The sequence below is a fragment of the Eubalaena glacialis genome, chromosome 3, assembly GCF_028564815.1.
Source record: "Eubalaena glacialis isolate mEubGla1 chromosome 3, mEubGla1.1.hap2.+ XY, whole genome shotgun sequence".
NCBI lineage: Eukaryota > Metazoa > Chordata > Mammalia > Artiodactyla > Balaenidae > Eubalaena > Eubalaena glacialis.
The window spans coordinates 85,426,325-85,450,098 of NC_083718.1; the positions used below are offsets into that span (position 1 = coordinate 85,426,325).

General features: G+C 42.7%; 1 protein-coding gene across 2 annotated transcripts; it reads right to left on the minus strand.

Moving 5' to 3' along the window:
- Nucleotides 1-469: 469 nt before the first annotated feature.
- On the minus strand, nucleotides 470-22,856 carry PRUNE1 (prune exopolyphosphatase 1). 2 transcript variants are annotated; one of them, XM_061186037.1, is made up of 8 exons: nucleotides 22,637-22,856; nucleotides 16,111-16,203; nucleotides 15,358-15,560; nucleotides 13,521-13,705; nucleotides 12,621-12,779; nucleotides 11,423-11,517; nucleotides 9,333-9,491; nucleotides 470-2,343 (listed from the first exon to the last, which is right to left on the minus strand). In XM_061186037.1, the coding sequence occupies exons 1-8, from the start codon at nucleotides 22,673-22,675 to the stop codon at nucleotides 1,915-1,917; spliced, it is 1,362 nt and encodes a 453-aa protein (XP_061042020.1). In that variant the 5' UTR covers nucleotides 22,676-22,856; the 3' UTR covers nucleotides 470-1,914. The 2 variants fall into 2 exon arrangements, with proteins under 2 accessions (XP_061042020.1, XP_061042021.1); XM_061186038.1 differs by lacking the exons at nucleotides 12,621-12,779; nucleotides 13,521-13,705; nucleotides 16,111-16,203; nucleotides 22,637-22,856 and having other exon boundaries at nucleotides 15,358-15,433.
- Between the last annotated feature and the right edge of the window lie 918 nt (nucleotides 22,857-23,774).

A 23,774-nucleotide genomic window follows, 5' to 3' on the forward strand; every position in this document is an offset into this window, starting at 1 on the left:
ACAGGTTTTGCCACCTCCCTTCCCAAGAAGCAGGTTTCCACAAAAGAGAAACCATGCCTATTGGGGCGGGTTCTGGGGAGGAGACTACATATTCTAAAGCGGCTAGTCTTGGGTGAGTCGAGGAAGGCAATTTTCTAGACTCCTTAAAACCTTCTGGAAGCTGCTTTAAAAAAAAAAGTAATGGTAGCAACCATTTTAGTTTTAAGACTATCGTGGGCCTACTTTTCAAGCATAAGCAAAATCAAGGACGCAGAAGTATGTTATAAAGAGGGTTCTGGAAGAAACAAACTAAAGGAAAGGCTGAGGATGAGGGGAGACATAAGACTGTTGCTCCTTATTCCCAAAAAGAGTCAACAGAAGGAAGACAGTAAGTACAGCAGAAAGAAGGGAAATGAATCTTGAGGAGGTTAAAACAATTATCAGAGGGAAAGGCCTGATTATAGTTGTAAAAAGAGACAATAAGGCCCCAAACAGGAAAAAAGTATTTAATACTTTAACAAAATGCAAAATAAAAGTACCCAAGTTACACAACATAAATTCCGTTGGTTCAGTAATCACGCCACTATTTTACCTTCCAATGGCTACAAACATCCCCTCAAAGTGAAGTCAGTTTCCCTCATATGAAGACATCATGCCAAAACCATCACATACCCCACTGTTCAGCGAAACTGTTGAAAACTTACAGGGAACAGAGCTGTGGTGTAGGAAAAGGGGGAACAGGTTGGTCTGAAGAGAAAAGGGAGACTCTACACATGCAGAACAAGTCAGTGGAAGGGAGCTTTTTGCTGGGTCACTATGGTATGAATCATACCCCTGTACATGCTACATGAGGCTGAGTACCTTGGTACAATCACAAATAAACAGAAAATTCAGTGACCCTGAGCATTCCCAGGGAAACAGAAACAAACAAACAAACAAAAAACCAGAGAAGCGGAGGCAAGAAAGGACGGTGTGGCAACAGGCAGATCACAGAAACCAGGGAACATCAGTTTTGCAGACGGGGAAATGAGATCTAGAGGAGTGAGTGTCTGGACAAAAGACACACAGTTTATGGCACTCGGTATGAACTCCATGTTTCCTTCTACTACGCTCAAGGAGAAAATTAGATGGATAAGAAATCGACAGAGCCGGGGGTCTCATTGTAGTTCTACTGTCTTTTGCAAAGAGTGACCATGAGGTCTTAAGGCTTTCCCAGGTGTCTCCTGAACTCTCAAGAACCAGGGGTCTTCTAGGTCTCTTCAGGGTCCCTGTGGCTCTGAGACAGAGGGATCCAAAGAAACTGAGAGCCAGGCCAGCTGATCAGGACAGAAGATAATAGCCTCCAATCTGCTCCCAAACAATCCTGAAACAGTCACAATAAGCTCAGAATAGAAATTTAGCAAACTGGGAAACAGACACCATCACCTAATTGGGGGCAGAAAGAGGAGTCATGGAGGTGAAAATCAACTAAAGGCTAAAAACTGGAAGAAGCTAAAAGTAGGTATTGTGTTCAATAAATACTTGAATTCATAAGAAAATAAATGAACACTGGAGACAATGAATGTTTGGTTCCATAAGAAATACTGGTTCTGTTAAAAAGCCTGACTTAGGGCACTTTTGGGGTATACATTCTTTCTGTGCCACTCTGCTGGAACTGTGTATGTTATTATATCATGACCCTGGCAAATGAAATAGAGGAGAGTCAGTGCAGATTTAAGGAGTTAAATTAAATAACAAAATTTGTTTGATTGGTAGAGACTGTGGGGAAAAGGTAGAAAGCCAGCTCAGCTTTCTTTTACTTCTTTCTCCTCCTAGGTTTATGATAACAGTATACCAGATCCTGGAACAATGAAGACAAAATTGCTGAAACACCTCAAAACATGCATTCAGGGTGGTTCAAGCAACCTCTCTCACTTTCCCCTCCCCTCCCAACAGTCATTTCTTGGACCGGGAGGCAGTGGTAGATTCTGACAGCGAGATCTGACTACATTTCTCAAAGATGACCTCGGCTGAGAATTTCGGCAGCCCCTGATCCAGAGGGCACTCATCCACCAGGCTGTTCATGGGTGTGGGGGGCAGTGGAGGCTCCTCCTCATCTTGACTCAGTCCAGGAATCAGGGAGTTACCTGCCCTGTCCAATTCCTTGTCCACCTGCTCCCTGGACACACCCTCTGTCTCAGGCTGTCCTGAAGGGATGTTCGTGGAGTCAAAATATGCTGACAGGGCTTCCTGGAGCAGAGGCAGAAGTTTCTTTCGAGAGACCTGGGTGTTGCCTTGAAGATAGGCTTGGAGGTTAGGGTGGATGCTTGGGGCAGGGGTCAGCTTCAGGGACGGAGAGTGGGATTGTTCCAGGACTCCACAGACCTAAAAAGGAGACAAGATGGGGAGGTGGTACATAAGGTGGTGAAGCAAAAAGCTGAGACTTCTAAGAGACTTCTCTTATAGAGGAGAAAAAATATATTTTTTTAATTAAGTCATCCAGGGTTGTTTTATTGCTTGCAACAAAGGCACATCAGCTAATACACATAGTATTTTAGAAACAGAAGAAACATTTGAGATGATATATTTCATTTAATTAATAAGTAGACCAAAGCCCAGAGAGATTAAGTGCCTTGAATGTAGATGATGGTAGAGTCTGAACCAGAACCTGGGACTCCCAGCTCCTAGGATACTGTTATTTCCAAGGGTATTCCTGTGCTCAAAAACTTGAACTCTATCCTTCGCTGAAATGGGACAAGCATCTACTATACTGAGGTCAGGAGAAGAATACAGGCAGAAAGAATAAATAGATCAAGTGGGTGTGGGAAGTATGCCAGGCATCATGCCACGTCTGGCCATTTTCAAATATTAATTTCCTCATTTAATCCTCACAACTACCTTACAGGTTGGTATTACTATTACCTTCATTTACAGGTAGGGAAACTGAGGATTAGATTAGGTAACTTGCCGAAGGTCAAGTTTTTTTTTTTGAATTTTATTTATTTTTTATACAGCAGGTTCTTGTTAATTATCTATTTTATACATATTAGTGTATATATGTCAATCCCAATCTCCCAATTCATCCCACCACCACCTCGCCCCTGCTGTCCCCCCTTGATGTCCATATGTTTGTTCTCTACATCTGTGTCTCTATTTCTGCCTTGCAAACCAGGTCATCTGTACCATTTGTCTAGATTCCACATATATGTGTTAACATACGGTATTTGTTTTTCTCTTTCTGACTTACTTCACTCTGTATGACAGTCTCTAGGTCCATCCATGTCTCTACAAATGGCCCAGTTTTGTTCCTTTTTATGGCTGAGTAATATTCCACTGTATATATGTATCACATCTTCTGTATCCATTCATCTGTCGATGGACACTTAGGTTGCTTCCATGACCTGGCTATTGTAAATAGTGCTGCAATGAACACTGGGGTGCATGTGTCTTTTTGAATTATGGTTTTCTCTGGGTATATGCTCAGTAGTGGAATTGCTGGGTCATATGGTAATTCTATTTTTAGTTTTTTAAGGAACCTCCATACTGTTCTCCATAGTGGCTGTATCAATTTACATTCCTACCAACAGTGTAGGAGGATTACCTTTTCTCCACACCCTCTCCAGCATTTTTGTTTGTAGATTTTCTGATGATGCCCATTCTAACCGGTGTGAGGTAATACCTCATTGTAGTTTTGATCTGCATTTCTCTAACGATTAGTGATGTTGAGCAGCTTTTCATGTGCTTCTTGGCCATCTGTATGTCTTCTTTGGAGAAATGTCTATTTAGGTCTTCTGCCCATTTTTGGATTGGGTTTTTTTTTAATATTGAGCTGCATGAGCTGTTTATATATTTTGGAGATTAATCCTTTGTCCGTTGATTAGTTTACAAATATTTTCTCCCATTCTGAGGGTTGTCTTTTCATCTTGTTTATAGTTTCCTTTGCTGTGCAAAAGCTTTTAAGTTTCATTAGGTCCTATTTGTTTATTTTTGTTTTTATTTCCATTACTCTAGGAGGTGGGTCAAAAAAAGATCTTGCTGTGATTTATGTCAAAGAGTGTTTTTCCTATGTTTTCCTCTAAGAGTTTTATAGTGTCCGGTCTTACATTCAGGTCTTTAATACATTTGGAGTTTATTTTGTGTATGGTGCTAGGAAGTGTTCTAATTTCATTGTTTTACATGTAGCTGTCCAGTTTTCCCAGCACCACTTACTGAAGAGACTGTCTTTTCTCCATTGTATATCCGTGCCCCCTTTGTCATAGATTAGTTGACCGTAGGTGCTCAGGTTTATCTCTGGGATTTCTATCCTGTTCCATTGATCTATATTTGTTTTTGTGCCAGTACCATATTGTCCTGATTACTATAGCTTTGTAGTATAGTCTGAAGTCAGGGAGTCTGATTCCTCCAGCTCCACTTTTTTCCCTCAAGATTGCTTTGGCTATTTGGGGTCTTTTGGGTCTCCATAGAAATTTTAGGATTTTTTGTTCTAGTTCTGTAAAAAATGTCATGGGTAATTTGATAGGGATCGCATTGAATCTGTATACTGCTTTGGGTAGAATAGTCAATTTCACAATATTGATTCTTCCAATCCAAGAACATGGTATATCTCTCCATCAGTTTGTGTCATTGTTGATTTCTTTCATCAGTGTCTTATAGTTTTCTGAGTACAGGTCTTTTCCCTCCTCAGGTAGGTTTATTCCTAGGTATTTTATTCTTTTTGTTGCAATGGTGAATGGGATTGTTTCCTTAATTTCTCTTTCTGATCTTTCATTGTTAATGTATAGGAATGCAAGAGATTTCTATGCATTAATTTTGTATCCTGCAACTTTATCAAATTCATTGATTAGCTCTAGTAGTTTTCTGGTGGCATCTTTAGGATTTTCTATGTATACTATCATGTCATCTGCAAACAGTGACAGGTTTACTTCTTCTTTTCCAATTTGTATTCCTTTTATTTCTTTCTCTTCTCTGATTGCCGTGGCTAGGGCTTCCAAAACTATGTTGAATAATAGTGGCGAGAGTGGACGTCCTTGTCTTGTTCCTGATCTTAGAGGAAATGCTTCCAGTTTTTCACCATTGAGAATGATGTTTGCTGTGGGTTTGTCATATATGGCCTTTATTATGTTGAGGTAGGTTCCCTCTATGCCCACTTTCTGGAGAGTTTTTTATCATAAATGGGTGTTGAATTTTGTCAAAAACTTTTTCTGCATCTATTGAGATGATCATATGGTTTTTATTCTTCAATTTGTTAATATGGTGTATCACATTGATTGATTTGCGTATACTGAAGAATCCTTGCATCCCTGGGATAAATCCCACTTGATCATGGTGTATGAGCTTTTTAATGTGTTGTTGGATTCTGTTTGCTAGTATTTTGTTGAGGAGTTTTGCATCTATATTCATCAGTGATATTGGTCTGTAATTTTCTTTTTTTGTAGCATCTTTGTCTGCTTTTGGAATCAGGGTGATGGTGGCCTCATAGAATGAGTTTGGGAGTGTTCCTTCCTCTACAATTTTTGGGAAGAGTTTGAGAAGGATGGGTGTTAGCTCTTCTCTAAATGTTTGATAGAATTCACCCGTGAAGCCATCTGGTCCTGGACTTTTGTTTGTTGTAAGATTTTTAATCACAGTTTCAATTTCATTACTTCTGACTGGTCTGTTCATATTTTCTATTTCTTCCTGGTTCAGTCTCAGAAGGTTACATCTTTCTAAGAATTTGTCCATTTCTTCCAGGTTGTCCATTTTATTGGCGCAGAGTTGCTTGTAGTAGTCTCTTATGATGCTTTGTATTTCTGCGATGTCCGCTGTAACCTCTTTTTCATTTCTAATTTAATTTTTTTTTAATTTATTTTATTTATTTATTTTTGGCTGTGTTGGGTCTTCGTTGCTGCGTGTGGGCTTTCTCTAGTTGCAGCAAGTGGGGGCTACTCTTCGTTGTGGTGCGTGGGCTTCTCATTGTGGTGGCTTCTCTTGTTGCAGAGCACAGGCTCTAGGGGCGTGGGCTTCAGTAGTTGTGGCACATGGGTTCAGTAATTGTGGCTCGTGGCCTCTAGAGCACAGGCTCAGCAGTTGTGGTGCATGGGCTTAGTTGCTCTGTGGCATGTGGGATCTTCCCGGAGCAGGGATCAAACCCTGCACTGGCAGATGGATTCTTTTTTTATTTTTTATTTATTTTTTCTTATTAGTCATCCATTTTATACACATCAATGTATACATGTCAATCCCAATCTCCCAATTCATCACACCACAACCCCCACCCCCCGCCGCTTTCCCCCCATGGTGTCCACACGTTTTTTCTCTACTTCTGTGTCTCTCAATTTCTGCTCTGCAAACCAGTTCATCTGTACCATTTTCTACGTTCCACATATATGCGTTAATACATGATATTTGTTTTTCTCTTTCTGACTTACTTCACTCTGTATGACAGTCTCCAGATGCATCTACGTCTCTACAAATGACCCAATTTCGTTCCCTTTTATGGCTGAGTAATATTCCATTGTATATATGTGCCACATCTTCTTTATCCATTCGTCTGTCGGTGGGCATTTATGGCAGGTGGATTCTTAACCACTGCTCCACCAGGGAAGCCCCTCATTTCTAATTTTATTGATTTGAGTCCTCTTCCTCTTTTTCTTGATGAGTCTGGCTAAAGGTTTATCAATTTTATTTTCTCAAAGAACCAGCTTTTAGTTTTATTGATCTTTGCTATTGTTTTCTTTGTTTCTATTTCATTTATTTCTGCTCTGATCTTTTTCTTTCCTTCTACTAACTTTGGGTTTTGCTTGTTCTTCTTTCTCTAGCTCCTTTAGGTGTAAGGTTAGATTGTTTACTTGAGATTTTTCTTGTTTCTTGAGGTAGGATTTTATTGCTATAAACTTCCCTCTTAGAACTGCTTTTGCTGCATCCCACAGGTTTTGGATTGTCGTGTTTTCATTGTCATTTGTATCTAGGTATTTTTTGATTTCCTCCTTGATTTCTTCAGTGATCTCTTGGTTATTTAGTAACATATTGTTAAGCCTCCATGTGTTTGTGTTTTTTACATTTTTTTCCCTGTAACTTATTTCTAATGTCATACTGTTGTGGTCGGAAAAGATGCTTGATATGATTTCAATTTTCTTAAATTTACCGAGGCTTGATTTGTAACTCAAGGTGTGATCTATCCTGGAGAATGTTCTGTGTGCACTTCAGAAGAAAGTATAATCTGCTGTTTTCGGATGGAATGTCCTATAAATATCAATTAAATCTATCTGGTCTATTGTGTCATTTAAAGCTGTGCTTCCTTATTAATTTTCTGTCTGGATGATCTGTCCATTGGTGTAAGGGAGGTGTTAAAGTCGCCCACTATTACTGTGTTACTGTCGATTTTCTCTTTTATAGCTGTTAGCATTTGCCTTATGTATTTAGGTGCTCCTATGTTGGGTGCATATATATTTATAATTGTTATATCTTCTTCTTAGATTGATCCCTTGATCATTATGTAGTGTTCTTCCTTGTCTCTTGTAACATTCTTTATTTTAAAGTCTATTTTATCTGATATGAGTATTGCTACTCCAGCTTTCTTTTGATTTCCATTTGCATGGGATATCTTTTTCCATCCCCTCACTTTCAGTCTGTATGTGTCCCTAGGTCTGAAATGGGTCTCTTGTAGACAGCATATATATGGGTCTTGTTTTTGTATCCATTCAGCGAGCCTGTGTCTTTTGGTTGGAGCATTTAATCCATTCACATTTAAGGTAATTATCGATATGTATGTTCCTATTACCATTTTCTTAATTGTTTTGGGTTTGTTTCTGTAGGTCCTTTTCCTCTCTTGTGTTTCCCACTTAGAGAAATTCCTTTAGCATTTGTTGCAGAGCTGGTTTGGTGGTGCTGAATTCTCTTAGCTTTTGCTTGTCTGTAAAGCTTTTGATTTCTCCATTGAATTTGAATGAGATCCTTGCCGGATAGAGTAATCTTGGTTGTAGGTTCTTCCCTTTCATCATTTTAAATACATCGTGCCACTCCCTTGTTGCTTGTGGAGTTTCTGCTGAGAAATCAGCTGTTAAGCTTAACGGGAATTCCCTTGTATGTTATTTGTCATTTTTCCCTTGTTGTGTTTAATAGTTTTTCTTTGTCTTTAATTCTTGTCAGTTTGATTACTATGTGTCGCCAAAGGTCAAGTTTGAATGAAACAAAGCTGATACTTGAACTCAGGTCTGTCATCAGAGCTGGTGTTCTAAATTACTATATTATACTATTCCTAACAAAGGAGGATGAGAGGAAATGGTAGGGCAGACCGTGAAAAGAGGACTACCATTTTCCAGCACAGAGGCAGCCCGGGTAATGGTAGAGTTATCAGATACCTACAGAGTTCCAGAGGGACCATGGTGGGGAGAAGGAGGGGAGATTTCGGAAGGTGGGGAGAGGTACTTCTTACGGTCAAAGCACCCTTTCCTTCATGACATGATTAGTAAGAGAACATTGTGCCCAGCAATGAACCTTACATATGATATTATGTTTAATGATTACATCACACTAATTAGTAGGTGGTAATATGACATGTACAGAATCAGAAGTCAACTGACTTGCCTTTGGTCAAAGAGCAAGTAAGTGGCAAATCTGGGACAGAAAAGCCTATCTCTCTGCCTTTAAAAGCTGTAGTTCTTTCCACAATGCCAAACTACTTTCCACTGAATGAAATTACATTTGCTTCCTGGAGGAGAAGATAAAGGCAAAGAGGTGGGAAGGGGCAGACATACCTTTTATGCACAAAAAAGATTATCCAGCTGTATTCAGACCAGTCTTCAGCAGTCCTCACTGCTAAGAAATCCGAAGAATCCCTGGACTGCCTTAAGTCCACTTTTAAATTCTTCCCTGGGCTTATCAGTAACCAACAGAGGAAAAGAAAGGGGAGGAGGTGGGAAAGGTGGCCAAATGGAAGATCAGGGAAAAAAAACAAACCTGCTCCTAGACCACTTCTCTACAGAGTTAGCACAAACTGGTTAAGTAGTAGAAAAGGTTTCTCGTCTGTTTCCAATTTTCAAGGCAATAAGGTAAAAAGAAAGGAATTGATTTTCAGGGGTGAGGAATTAATGATTAAACCAAGAATCAAGTTTTAACTCCAGATTTATAACACATCCTTTTAACCTGATTTCAATTCCTTCTAAATAGGAACTGTGTCTCCAATTCTCTTTGGAATCTCCCTTTCTCAACAAGAGTATGATTAAGGATATTCACACATAGAGAGAATGGAAAAAAGCGGGTAGTGGGGATTCTGGAAACAGATCAAGGACCTCTGGATAAATACAAGAACGAAGGAGAGGTCTTTACAGCACAGGACAGTGCGTATAGGCAGAACTCTGTAGGGTCCTCAGGCTGGAGAAGGGACAGGGACTCACCGTCACTCGGAGTGCTGCGTGGGGACAGAAAACTGCCAACTGCCGCACTGGCTCATTGTAAGTGTTGAAAAAGATAGTCATGGCGACCAGGGCATCGTAGCTGTGAGCCTGGCAGAAGGCATGGAGATCTGCAATGAGGCCAGACCTCTGCAGAAAGGCCTAAAACAGAAGAAATGGACAGGGATGAGGGCTGCTGCTGGATCCTCATTATCACCCTCAACAGAAGATGCTTATGAAGGGATTCTTTGCATGTTAACCTGGGACTTGTACTCCATAAAAAAGGTATCTAATGTTTACTCTGTGCTATTTATGTGCTAGAAGGCAATATACAGAATGAGGAGAATGAGCCTTTCTATGAGGCCATTCTATGAGCCTCACAGAGTGAGGCTTTGGGTTCAGACAGAATTGGTTTGAAAATCAGCTCTGTTACCTATCAGCTATATGATCAAGGATCCCTGGACTTAAGTTTCCTCATCTGTAAAATGAGGATAAATCATTTACCAAACTTGATTGTTTTAAGAATTAAAAAATGATAATGTACGTAATGTGCCTGGTATGTCCAAGGCTATCCTGCTCTTGCAATCAATCAAGCAAGGTCTTTACCTTGAGGGTATTTTTATTCTAAAACAGAACAAGGGCGCATACAAATAAGTACAGACACATGACAACTGCATCCTTGGCTCTTCATTCTTTGTCTATCTATCTATATTCTTCTCCAAAATCTCACGCAGTATTTCCTCCAATGAAGAATACCACCAGCTGCTTTAGATCAGGGCTTTTCTTTATCCTTAGCATTTCTAATGAGTCAATTTGTACTATGATTATGGTACTAGGCAAGCCTTTTGTGTTCTTATGTTTGGTTACCAAACTAGGTTATAAGTAGCAAGGGAAGAGGCCATGCTATTCTGTTTCAGTTAATTATTTAGTAAAAAATTTTACATGTTATTTAGGAGAAAGCTGTGCAGTCTATGAGAGTACGTGTTCAGATCAGTTGAATGATTTAAACCAATAAGATATGGAACCAGGTATTAAAATACCACTATCAGAGTTATATTCACTCACCCATTTGACAAAATTCACTGAGCATCCACTATGTGCCAGGCATTGTCAAAGGTGCTGGAGATACAGCAGAAACAAAAGAAATAGGGTCTCTGCTCTGGTGGAGCTGATAAACTAGCAGAGGAATATAGACAATAAAGAAGGAAACCATGAAACATGATTATTTCAGTGTGCTAAGTGCTATGAAGAAAACAAAGTGGGAATTCCCTGGCAGTCCAGTGGTTAGGACTCCGTACTTCCACTGCAGGGGGCCTGGGTTCAATCCCTGGTCAGGGAACTAAGATCCCACAAGCTGCATGTACAAAAAAAAAAAGTAATATTTAGAGATTTTTGAGCACGGAGGATATTACTTTAGTTAGGGTGGTCAGGAAAAACCTCTTAAAAGAGAAGACCCCTGAGCTAAGTCCTGAATGAAAAGAAGGAGCCAGCTCTGCAAAAGGAGTGCAAAGGCTCTGAGCTGAGAGCTAAGAGTGAACTTAATGGTTCTGAAAAACAGAAAGAAAACTGGGGTGGCTACAGTACTGTGAGTGTAGGAATGGGGCTGGAATGAAGAAGAAGTCAGAGAAAAGGACAAAGGCCTGATAAAGGAGGGCCCTATAAACCACTGTAAGGCCTTTAGATTTTATTAGAAGTGCAATGAAAAGGCAGTAAAGAGAGGGGGCCAATAGGATCTGACATATCTTTTTTTTTTTTAATCTCAGTTCCCCGACCAGGAACTGAACCCAGGCCACAGCAGTGAAAGCGTTGAGTCCTAACCACTAGACCACCAGATTACTCCCCTGGATCTGACATGTCTTAAAGAGATCACTCTGGCTGCTGTGGGGAGAACAGTTTGCAGGGGTCAAAAGTGGAGGCAGGGAAACCAGCATGGGGGCCATTATAGTATGCAGTGAGAGACGATGGACTGTGGAGTAGAGATGGAGAAAAGGAGGGGTAAGATACATTTTGGAGGTGAGCCAGGAGTGAGGGGCAAGGTTACATACAAAACTAAAGGTTTTCTCTCTCCACCCACACCTACATCTTGCTCTTACCTCCAAATCCATATATATTGCACTAATGGCCACCTTGGTGCCTTGTCTGGAGATGGTCTTCTGGTCCTTTCTCAGCATCTGCTCTGTGGTCAGTCCTAGAAAGTGGATGTGAGACTAAGGGTGAAACAAAAGAACCAAGAGAACCCAGGGTCCCAAGACCAGGAAGGTGAGGACACCAAGACAGGTCAAGGAAGAGGAAAAACATAGCCTCTCTTTGGGGCAATGAACAGGGCTAGTAACTCAGGATGTAATTATATAATAGAAACTTATTTATTCATTTAAAATAATATTTATTTATTTATTTTGGCTGCACCGGGTCTTAGTTGTGGCATGCAGGATCTTCATTGTGGCATGCATGTGGGATCTAGTTCCCCGACCAGGGATCGAACCCGGGCCTCCTGCATTGGGAGCGTGGAGTCTTACCCACTGAACCACCAGGGAAGTCCCAATAGAAATTTACTCTAAATAAAAAATTACTTTCGATTACTGGGTCACAATAGGTACCTTTAGAGCAAGGGACTCTGGGGAGAAGGGTAAATGGAAGAAGAGAGGCTTTTATTCCTGATTTTCCCCATTCTGTGTTGGTTTACTTTTCTAAAAGTACAAGTGGGACCTCTCTCTTTTTTTTTTTTTTTTACGTCAACAGGCGGTAGCTGGGTAACAAATCATGGAATTTTTTTGTTCTCTTCCTTCGTCCTTTGTATATTCACCCTAAATGGTTCTTCTGCTTCCCTAACCATTTATCTAGATCTCACTCTGATAATTCAGTAGAGCTGGCCCTCTTTATCCACGGGCTTACATTCACGGATAAGGAGGGCCGACTGTATTCATTATACTATGCCATTTTATGTAAGGTGCTTGAGTATCCGAGGATTTTGGTATCTGTGGGGGATCCTGGAACCAATTCTCTGCAGATACCAAGGGACGACTGTATTCCCTCAGCATACTTTATTTATATGTCTATATTCTCTAATTAGACTGGAAACCTCTGAGACTCTTAATATATTCCTTCTCATCCACCCAATAGCCAGGATAGAACAATCCAGTAAATGACTGATTAATTCATGATCAGACTCACACACTACCTAGCTTCTTTCTGGTATAAAGCTTAAATCATTATGCACGCTCTGAAATTGTTTTGATGGTATTCAAGAACATAACGAACAAGGCTTTTGTCCACCAGTTTAACACTTCATACCTGATACATCAAACTTTGCCTTTTGCAGAGAATCAAAGATATCGTTTCTGTTGGGCAGATCTGGGAAGAGGGCCTCTAGTTTCTCCACATATCGGTTGTCCTTTAGGGTTGCCTTTCCAATTTTAAGGTCCATGTTCACACAGTCCAGGATGATTGCTCCTGTGGAGAAGGAGGATGGCAGAACTCAAATCCTGTGGCCCTCCATTCCTGACAACTAGAACACACATAACCCTCAAACCAAATGGACACAATACCAAAGGAGAATGTATGGCAACTCACTGAAGACAAAACAAACTGGGACAATGTCCTGAGTAAGACATCCCAAATCCAAACTAAAATGTAGGCAGGGAAATGGGGAAAAGCTAGAAAGGAAGTGTAAATATCTCAATTCTTGGAGATTTTGAAACCTAGTCAGAGAGAGATGACCTCTCTTCCACAGGCCAAATTCCAGCTGGGAGAGATAGTCTAATCCAATTCTCTCTCTTTTTCTCTCTCTTTTTTTTTTACAAATGGAGAAAATAAGAACAAAAAAGGTTAAGAGATTTGCTCAAGGTCATATAACTACTTCCTGGGCAGAAATGGTATTAGAATTCATTTCCTGCTTCTTTGGCTAGTCCTCTTTCCATTATACAATGCTACTAATAGGCAGCTTCTAGGTCTGTTGTTCTATGCTTCCTTTCTGCTTTCTCCAACAAAGTATTCCACAGGCCTTCAAAGGACAAAGTATCCCACAGCCTTTTTAATGCCTAACTGCCCCCTGAAAGAATCCCCTCCCTCATATCTACTAAATGGCTTTGAGAGGGTGTGGTCAGGCTGGAAGAGTCTAGACTTCTCCACTTTCCCTTCTCTGGCATGGGAATAAAGGAACCAATCAGGTCCCAACCCCCAAGCCACCCTCACCTTGAAGAAGGGCTGCAGTTTGCCTGTCCAAGATCTCTGGTGCCCTCTGCAGGATTCTCTCGGCCACCAGGGTAGCGCAGGACCCCACCAGCTCAACTGAAACATGGCAGGGAGGGCAGTGTTTCTGATCGATGGGCCGATGGTCTAGCACCTCTGCTACTGCCTCCTCTAAGGCTGCGTCACTTCTGTGTGGGAAAGGGGGGAGGTGTGGGGGAAAAGAGAAAGAAAGATAGGTAGGGGCACTCCAGCTGCACCTCACTCATGAAGAAAACAGACATCTTAGGCAGACACTTAGACCTTTGATCACTTCTACCTCTGCCTCACTCCTCTCAGTTCTTCTCTTAAATATTATAACTGAAGCCATCTTTAAACATCGTATAGGTGAATTTGACGAAGTATCTGCTACCAGTATCTCACCCACATATTTGATATCCTTTAGTGTTGTCTTTCCAGTTGACACCTGGACACCCAACATCTAAATCTCTCCTGTTCCCTCAATTCACTTAATATCCAAATTTCATGCAGGTCACCTGTGGCTTCTGGCTCAATTCCCATCCATTCCCTCCTTTCCAACCCTCTGCTACTGCCTTATTCTTGGCCCTCAACCTCTCTCATCTGAACTACTCCAATAGTTCCTTAACCAAACACCTGCTTCCAGTGCCCTCCTAAACTGTCCTCCATAAGACTACTTGAAAGATCATTTGAAAAATGCAAATTTGGTTCTGCTAGGATCTGGAATAAATAGAATTAACAATAGTTCTCCACTGCTCAAAATAAAGTCTAATCTCCTTGGCAAGGCCTACAAGATCTCCACGATCTGGCCCCTGCCTACCTCTCTAGTCTTATCTTTTTTATGTCCTACTTCCTCCCTCATATTTTATGTGCCAGTTATGCAAAACAAATCTCAGTTCTCCCAACTCACCATGCTATTTCATACCTGCCTGCGTTTTGCTTTTCCTAACTACCTCAACTCCTCATTCACCAAGCAAATACCTAGTCTTTCAAGACTGAGATCAAGGATCAACTCCATTAGGAAACATTTCCTGACACTCCCATCTACTCCCCTCTTGCATATTTAACCACTCCATCCTGCACGTAACTACTGTCCCCTAGAGTGACGGTCACCACTTACCTCTAACACCCATTACAATGACCTGTTTACCTAGTTCCCTCCTCTGACTGACAGCTTCTTGAGGACAGTGATTCTACCTCACCTTCGTCCTCTAAATAGAAATTTATTAATGAGCGAGTGGATAGATGGGTTAGTACCCTTAGGCTGTCCTCTGTCAATGTCCTGCTATAACCAGTGTGCTTAAGGAAAAAATATTCATATTACTATTAGCAGGAGCCAGACACACTTGGGAAGGTCTTGTACTCGTATTGCTTTGTTGGCAGTTTTTTTCCAGTCCTAAATTAGGGATGGGATTATCATAGATGTGTACGTTTGTTAAATAGCATTAAAGAGATATTGCTTTATGGAGGAAATGATGTTGCTAACTTTTTAAAAGTTAAAAATCCAGTTGTAACCATTATTCAAAGGTTTCTATTGTAATAAATCTGCCATGAAATCTTAAAACAATGATACCAAAGGTAGATTTACAATATTTCTGAGTTATCCTTTAGTTTGAATTCTCCATGTTTCTATTTCTTTTTATTACTTGTATAACTAGAGAACTGACAATATTTTGTATTGTCTTTCTATATCTGATATCACCCATCAACTATGCTTAGCCTGTGAGATCCTGTGAGAAAACATTCTTTCTTCTACTCTTTAAAAACCTTACTCATCACAGCCCAGGGCACATGGTAAGTATCAGCTTAACTTTCTTCCACTTACTTGGGTAAGACATGATGGTCAACAAGGATGAGGGTGAGCTGGCCAGCCTGCTGCAATGCATGGAGGTCAATCTCATCCCGGAAAATCAAGAGGGACTCTGGAATGTGAGTCTTCTGAAGGAAGAAGACATTGTCACCTCGTAGAGGTAGCTCAGAACGTTTTATATTTAAAACTGGCACAAAGACTTCTTCAGCCTCAGTTGTCTAGAGAGGAAAGTGAAAAGAAGGTATGGCTATGTTATGTAGTAGGACAGGAAAAGTCACAAGACTATTGGGACCAAGGGAGACATGATCTTGGGTAAGTTACTGCCTTCCTCAAAGCCGCAGTTACCCAGTCTTATCAAAATAAAAGGATGACTCTTGCCCTCTCTCCTTGTTAGCAATAGCATGAAGGTCAACAAGACAACTCATGGAAAAGACCTACTTCTAGATGCTGGAGAGAAGGCAATATCAGTCCTCCAGAGCTGACATGGGCATGAGGAACATACACAGACCATTGATACCCATAAGGAATTCAATAATTAACTGTTTGAATATTGCTTTATAGTTTACAAATTCTTCAAAATACATTTGTTCGTTTGATCCTCACAGCAACACTGCAAAATATTACCATTTCAGATTTTATAGTTGGTGACAGGAGACTCAGCAAAGTTAAGGGATCTGACTTACCCAAGGCTAAATGCTGTTAAGTAGCAGAGCTGGGTCTTGAATCCAAATCTTTTCATTTTAAGGCACTCTGTTCCTAGGTACTCACCTTTGCCAGATAAAAAGCCAGGGCGAGAGCTGACACCATGGAGTCCAAGTCACAGGCTTCATTTCCCAGCACAACATGTATGGGTCGGGACCCCTAGAGAGGCAGGAGAGTGGGAAATTAACAGAAGCATCTCTATCCATTTCCGGTTACCTTATACTCATGTAGGGCTGCACACACATCCTCTCACTGATCTTCACAGAGGAGGTAGGTCATATAGTCTTATGGGTCCTCATTTCATGGATAAGGATATTAGCTAAGAGGGCATTAGTGTTTTAGCTAAGCTTTAAGCATTCCACGCATATCTAGTTAGTGGAAAAGTGCTCCTTCCTCTCTACTACACTGTCTCCTTGAACGTTAACTTTCAGAAGAACAGCAGTAAATCATTCTCTGATTCTTATGCTTCTTTGGGCACTTGAGGAGAAGTCAAAAGTAAAGCATCTGGGGTAGCTGATGTATTCAAACCATATCAACCCTGGTTTGTACTTTTCCCCCATTTTTAAAATAGGGAAAAGAATCCTTGCACTTCTAAATCATGAGAATAGGTGAACAGACTTTGAAAATAAAGGTAAAAATAAGATCTAGTCCATTATTTAGATATCTCGTCCATGAAAACTCCCCCTACCCAGAGGAGCTTCAACCATAACCAGATATAAACAACACTCTCACACCCAAGAAACAGACACTTTCTGCAGCAGGTTCAGATTAAAGCAAGAACAGTTGCTGCTGCTGCTGGAACTTTTATTTTTAAAGCTTTGGAAAGTTTCTGCTGATAAGAACTCTGAGGAGGGAGGCATATCTGTCATTATTATTAATCTTGTTCCCTTGCGTCTCCCTACCAGAATTTTAAATAAAATTCATTAAAACCTAAAGGTGCCCACAATAGCAAAGAGAGGGGTTTTGTTTTGAAATATCTATTGAGTGTGCCATGTATTAAAAAAATTTTTTTCGGCTGCGTTGGGTCTTTGTTGCTGTGTGAGGGTTTCCTCTAGTTGCGGCGAGCAGGGGCTACTCTTCATTGCGGTGCTGGGGCTTCTCATTGTGGTGGCTTCTCTTGTTGTGGAGCACGGGCTCTAGGCGCACGGGCTCAGTAGTTGTGGCACGCGGGCTCCAGAGTGCAGGCTCAGTAGTTGTGGCGCACGGGCTTTGTTGCTCTGCGGCATGTGGGATCTTCCCGGACCAGGGATTGAACCCGTGTCCCCTGCATTGGCAGGCGGATTCTTAACCACTGCACCGCTAGGGAAGTCCCCCATGTACTGTTCTAATATTTTTACATGCATTAGCTAATCATTTAATCCTCAAAACAACCCAAGGGGTAGGCACTGTAAGAATTATTATTTCATCCCAAGTAGAAGCATTTGGCCAGGTGGAATGAGACTATACAGTCCATGGCTCAGCTTAGGCACAAGGATTCTATCTTACCAGTTGACTTCTGAATTTCTATCTCAGCCTACTTCTGAAAGAGAGGAAGGAATAAGAGAGACAAAAGTGACACACTAGTTTCTTGATTTCAGCACGGGGCTGCTGTCCTGTGCATTGCAGGGTGTTTGGCAGCATCCCCCAAACTCCACCCACTAGATGCTAGCAGCACCTCCAGTCATGACAATCAAAAATGTCTCCAGACTTTGCCAAATATTCCCTGAGGGGCAAAATCACCCCCAGTTGAGAACTACTGGGTTACAGAAAGGTGAAAATCCACTCTGGCTTCTTCAATCAGGGAAGATTTGCTAGATAGAAGAGTTTAGAAAAGTGGGAAAGGTGTTCAGAGGAGTAAAACATAACAAGGAACAGTTTATCAAGTAATGTAACTTTAGGAAAAAAGAGAATCTAGGAGAACCTAGAATCATCTTCCTTGTATTGGCTGTTACCTACTCCCCTCACTTGCCCAGAAAGCCAAAGCCAGAAAGGGACAATTTTAGAAGACTTCTGGTGGTATAAATTGTCCTATCTCGTAACTAGAAAGGTTTTTATTTTTAAACCACCCTCTTCTCCATCTCCTACTCCCATCCCTAGAGAGAAGGACAAAAGGCAGAGGTAATCTGTCAAGGTTTTGGGCAAAGGGCCTCTGGGGAAAGTCTGCCCTTAGGTTCTCCCCTGTGCCCATTTCTCTAAGCCTATTTCAAGAGGGTGGCAGCCAAGACCCATTCATACTGAACAGCATGGGAGTGGGAAGATTCTTTTCAATATTAAACTCTTTGCCAACACAATATGAGAATTCTGTACCCAAGACCCAAGGCCTATATTAACTCCTCTGACTTGCAATTCATCCTCCTGATACCAGAGAAGGCCCCTCTGTTTCCTGGATACCAAGAACTGCCCAGATGGCTGTGGACCAAAGTGGCAACAAAGCACTTGAGATAAGTGGCTGCTGAGATAACTTGATCACTGAAGCAGTAAGGGAGGGCACCATGTTCTCTAGAGAGGGAACTATACAAACATGAGAGGCCATATGGCCCTGACTCTGGAGAATAAAGGGAAGAGGAACAGAGAAAAGGCAGAGCAAGGGGGAGAGGCCTATTGCTGGGCTTGAAGAGGCCCTCGGAGAATCTTTCCAAAACTCATGTTAGTGCTGTTTCATTCCAAGTGGCAGCCGAATCAGGATCAGTCAGATCCCCAGCACCAAGAGAACATAAAGCAGAAAAGCAGAAAGTAGGGACCAAATGCAACTTCATGGCTCTGAGGGGAGGAGAAATGACCCCCAGAGGAAGGTGAATAACTAATCCCTTGTGCTCAGTCAAGCTCAGAGAACGACCAAAAGGAACTAACACGAAAGGAATACTCTGGGACTTTCAGCAAATCTTGGAACAGGAACAACCAAGGGAGGTGGTGGCATTCCTTTCCCCTGTCAGCACCCACCACTACCCCACCCTGACTGGTCCATTTGCCACCCACAATACATGATGTGCACATTCCCAGCTCTGTCCTTTGCACTATTTGTTCTCTGTCTGAAAGCAGCAGAACTGCCATTTGAAAAGACCACAGACTGGAGCTGAATCTCAGCTCTGCTTCATGTTGTGGGACTTTGGCCTCTCTAAGCCTCTTTTTCCTCATATAAAAATAAGGATACTACTGTAACCAATTTCATGAAGTTGTTATGAGGATTAAATGAGATTGCACACAAGAGCCTACTCTGTAGTAGTACAGATGAGCTCCCTTCCGTCTTCTCCTTTCTCTAGCCCTTGCTGTCCAGTCAAGCCTGACCGAAAGCCCCTTCTCTCTGTGAAGCCTTCCCTGCACCCGGGCCACAGCAGTCTCTTCCCCTGCACTTCCAGCTTCTGGCACTTGGGATTCTCATACAGAACTTAACTATTACCTTAAGGAGCTCGCTATCTTTTCATGGGCATGTATCACAAATCCTTAACGTAGCATACAAGTTAGGTGACTATATACTTTGTTGTTCAAACCAGTACACTTTTGAGAATGAAAAGGGGTGCAATTAATGATTATGTCTCAATAAACTGACTGTCCTGGGCAAGTCGGGTATATGGATGCCTAACTTACAAGGTACCATTCTCCTCTTCGTTTAGGAAAAACATGTGTTAACTCTTAACCCCCACCCCATCCCCCACTAGCTGAAAGCACAAGCTTCAGTTTTCTGACCATCAGAGGAAGAGTTCAGGGCAAATATAGCTATACTTAGAGCATAAGGAAACCTGAGCTGCCAATGGAAGAAATACAATCTGACAGCCACCAGTAGATATAAACTTTTTTCTTCTTTTAAAAAACCCGGGGCTTCCCTGGTGGCGCAGTGGTTAAGAAGCCGCCTGCCGATGCAGGGGACATGGGTTCGAGCCCTGGTCCGGGAAGGTCCCACATGCCACGGAGCAACTAAGCCCATGCGCCACAACTACTGAGCCTGCGCTCTAGAGCCCACGAGCCACAACTACTGAGCTTGCGTGCCACAACTACTGAAGCCTGCAAGCCTAGAGCCCGTGCTCCGCAACAAGAGAAGCCACTGCAATGAGAAGCCCGCACAGCACAACGAAGAGTAGCTCCCACTCACAACTAGAGAAAGCCCGCGCGCAGCAACAAAGACCCAACGCAGCCAAAACAAAACAAAACAACCCAAAAAACAAAGAAAAACCCACTAGCTGAAATGACTGTATCCTGATGTTCTTTGTGGCCTCAACACGGGGGGAGAGGGGATGGGTTTCAGGGCTGGCAAAGCCAACCACTTCCCTTCCAAGGCTGCATATGGTCTGATGCCTATTCTACAAATTACTTAATGAGGGAGAAATAAAAAAAGAAGACAAGGAGCCAGAGATAGAGAAGCCTTCCCAGCAGGGAAAATGGGACTGACGGATACTGATGCAAGGACTGCAAATTTCTAAGGATAGTCAGCCACTCCTGATTCCTGCCTCATTCCTGAGAAGTGCAGACAACACAGATTATGCAAAGCTTCTGGATGAACACCTAAACTTGAATGCAGCCCCACCCTGAGCAAAGATTTTTTTTTCCCTACTAAAAGTGAAAGATGACTCACCATGAATAGGACATTAAGTTAAACAGGATTTCTTTTAAATGGAACAACCTACTATCATTGTGGCAGAGACTGTAGAAAATTTCTCTGGTATCAAATGCTGAAAATATGGTATCAGCAGGAGAGGTGGCTGGTTTGTCAGCTGTTTCTGTCTTGTGTAAAAGGCAAGCATTCACAATTTCCTAAAAGTTATATGTGGTTTAATAGCAACACTCAAACTTAATAGTGTCTCTGTCTAAACCATGTCTTTCTTTACACAAGAAACAACAGTGTGGCCTCTGGGGAATTGGATAGGGAGAAGAAAAAGGATCTTTTTCTTTTTCTAATTTCATATCCTTTTTGTATTAACATTTTTCCCTATGTACATTTACTACTTCTATAATTAAAAGCAATCTAAATTGTTGGTGTCCACCTGTATGTCCTGCCACCAGTTCACCCACTAACATTGCTAGAGTCTAATTTTCTCATCTCTCCTGGCCCCGGCCAGGTTGTGTGATAAGAGCGCTAAGATATGACCTCACCTTCACAAGCTCACAAGTTTGGAAAAAGGAAGATCTAGATCTTGCTCCTTGGGGGATGAATGCAGACAGAGAAAGGTCAGGATATCAGTAGTACTGAAAAAATCCAGTATTTTTCAGCTTCATATTCCTGAGGAAGATATACTCTTAACCTGGGGCACTTCTGGAGGGTAGATGCTGTAGTCTAGATGCATGCAATGAAATGCTATCTGGTGAGGTTTCAGGTTCAAGGACTCTTTACCAAATGGTGGAAAACAGACTGGTCATTTGGGTTATTGGGGGAAACAAAATCCAACTTCTTGGCCCTTGGAATGGTGCCACAAAGACTCTATATTAGTCCTCCAATGAGTTCCCTGTGGTGGAAATCAGAGGTAACCAAAATGAATTGGTCCCAAATTGCCTTATGCATTAAACAACTTTCCCCAAATTTGTATTTCACAAGGAAAAATTTGGTGTAATTGGTGTTAAAATTGAACTTCACTCCTATTCTTCAGGTGAGGACATTCATTTATGACAGCAGCTGAGTCTGCAGGAGGAATTCGGTGACTTTTAGGATTTGTTAAAGACCAGAATCTTATCGCCCAGGGGAGTTTGTAGAGTTTAAGATATTTTAAAAGGAAACAAAGTCAACCATCTGTCTAGGTTTCTCCAGGGGCAGTGTAACTTGAAGTAGTGGGGGCCAGGTGACCTCCTGGAGCCTCTCTCTGGCCAGCTTTTTGCTGCTAACTGCGGATAGCGGCTTAAGGCTGCATGACCAGTCAGCAAGACTGGGAGATTCCAACTGGCTCAGAGAGTACCAAAAATAAGCCACAAAGCATTCAGGAGTCATGCTTATAGTTTTGATTCCAAACACACTTTGTGCTTATCCAGTCCAGGCCATGGATTTTTATGTAATTTGTGTGTGTTAAGGCCAATGAAGAAAACTGGAGGCAAAGGAATGCAGGTTGTCGTCAACAGACATGCCTGCTGTATTGTGTGTGTTTACCTTAAAAACAGATTTAAAGCAAAGCACCACGACCACTTTTAATTCAGAATGAGTTAGGCCCACCAGACAGAAACCGCCGTTCAGAGGCAACAAAGCCGTGGGCACAGCTTCCCTCGTACCCCCGGGGTTCACCAGTGGGCCAGGGAGGCCTCGTGAGCGGAGAACGGAAAGAGGGGCGGGGAGAAAGGAACAAATACACCTCGCGCAGGCACAGCTCCGATCCTTTTGACGGAACTGACCCAGAGACAGCGAGCAGCGGCTCAGAGGCAGGACCCAGACCCACAATTCCGCCTCCCCGCTCTCGGGCAGACCCCAAAGGCAGGAGCCCCCAGCTCAGGAGTGGGGTGACTGAGCAGCATTCCCACTCTCAAGGGCTAGGTTCTCGTTCCTCACTCCTCAGGCCCCAAGCCTGATCAGATCCCAAGCCCCCACCCCACAATTCCGCGTTCCCTCCACATAGACCCTCGGGGCTCCCCAGGTCCCACATCTTCGTCCTTCCGGGACCCCAGGATCCATTCCTTACGATCACAGACAGGGGTCCGTTACCTGCAGAGCAGCTCGACAACCCTGCAGATAGTCCTCCATGGGGAAGCCCAAGGTGTGCCACCGCCCCTCGCCGCGGAGAGGTTAACTGGCGAATGAGCCCCGCCCCGGGTTCAGGGGCTTGAGGCGAGTCGGGAGCTGGGACTCGAACCCGCCACAACGCGACTCGGCCCGGACCCCGGGAGGAAGTGCGTAAGCAAGGGCCCCGGGAGTCCGACGTCGCCCCGCCCCCAGCGGCGGAGGCCAAGTTCTGCGCCCAGGGACTCACGGGAGGAGCGAAGTGGGGGCCGGAGGCGCGAAATGGGGCGTGGTGAAGGGCGTCCTGGGAAATGTAGTCTCGAAGCGCCGAAATGGCCCCAAGAATTGAGGGAAGGAGAATTTTCTGAGATCACAAGTGTGTATGTGTCACATAACCTATCTTTGTGGCATCTGAACTTTCCCTCTTGAGTCAGGCTAAGTATAGCATCTTTCCGTATATTACACCGCCCATCTGGTTGACATCTTAAATTACACTGGGCAAAAACAGCTCTTCATCTCTCTCTCAAATTCTCTTCCTTACCAAACTGACCCATTGCCACCAATTGCGTGATTATCCATGTTATAAAAACATTAGAATAGTCTTTGACCTCTCTTCTTTACTTAATACCTACAGTCTCTCGCCAACTCCTGCTGCTGCTTTTCTGTAGCCTGTTTTTTTCTACAGCGTCGGCAAATGTCTCATTCTTTTCCTGGACTGTTGTAACCTGGGTTCTTTGCTCCCTGCCTCCCTCATTGTTCCAACTGCTCTTTCAGCCTTCGGAGTTGCTTGAAGTTTCATCCTGCGGCAGCCCTGTACGTAGAGCTTGGAGGGCCCTTCAGAACGTAGAGTAGGGTTCCAGCCTCCTTTAACTGCCACCTTCCAGCCCCAGGGTAGTGCAGAGTACTGCAAATAAAGGTATTCTCATCATCAGATGTTCCCCCATTTATTAATCCATCCCTTTATTTCCTACCACCAACCTCACACCAGCTTTTCCTGCTCCCCAAGCTAGGAATTGAGAGGAGGTGACAGATGAGAAGCTGAGGCCCGTGGTGGGAACAAGGACTAGAGCACAGGGGTATTGGATCTCCTGCTTGCTCAGCTAGTTTTCTCCCTGCTGCACTC

Coding starts and splice junctions, on each gene's coding strand:
- PRUNE1 (XM_061186037.1), bottom strand. CDS start 22,675: ATGGAGGACTATCTGCAGGGTTGTCGAGCTGCTCTGCAG. Junction 11,518..12,620: donor GGCAAAGTTTGATGTATCAG/GTATGAAGTGTT, acceptor TCCACTTTCTAG/GACTGACCACAGAGCAGATG. Junction 9,492..11,422: donor CAATATATATGGATTTGGAG/GTAAGAGCAAGA, acceptor CTTCTGTTTTAG/GCCTTTCTGCAGAGGTCTGG.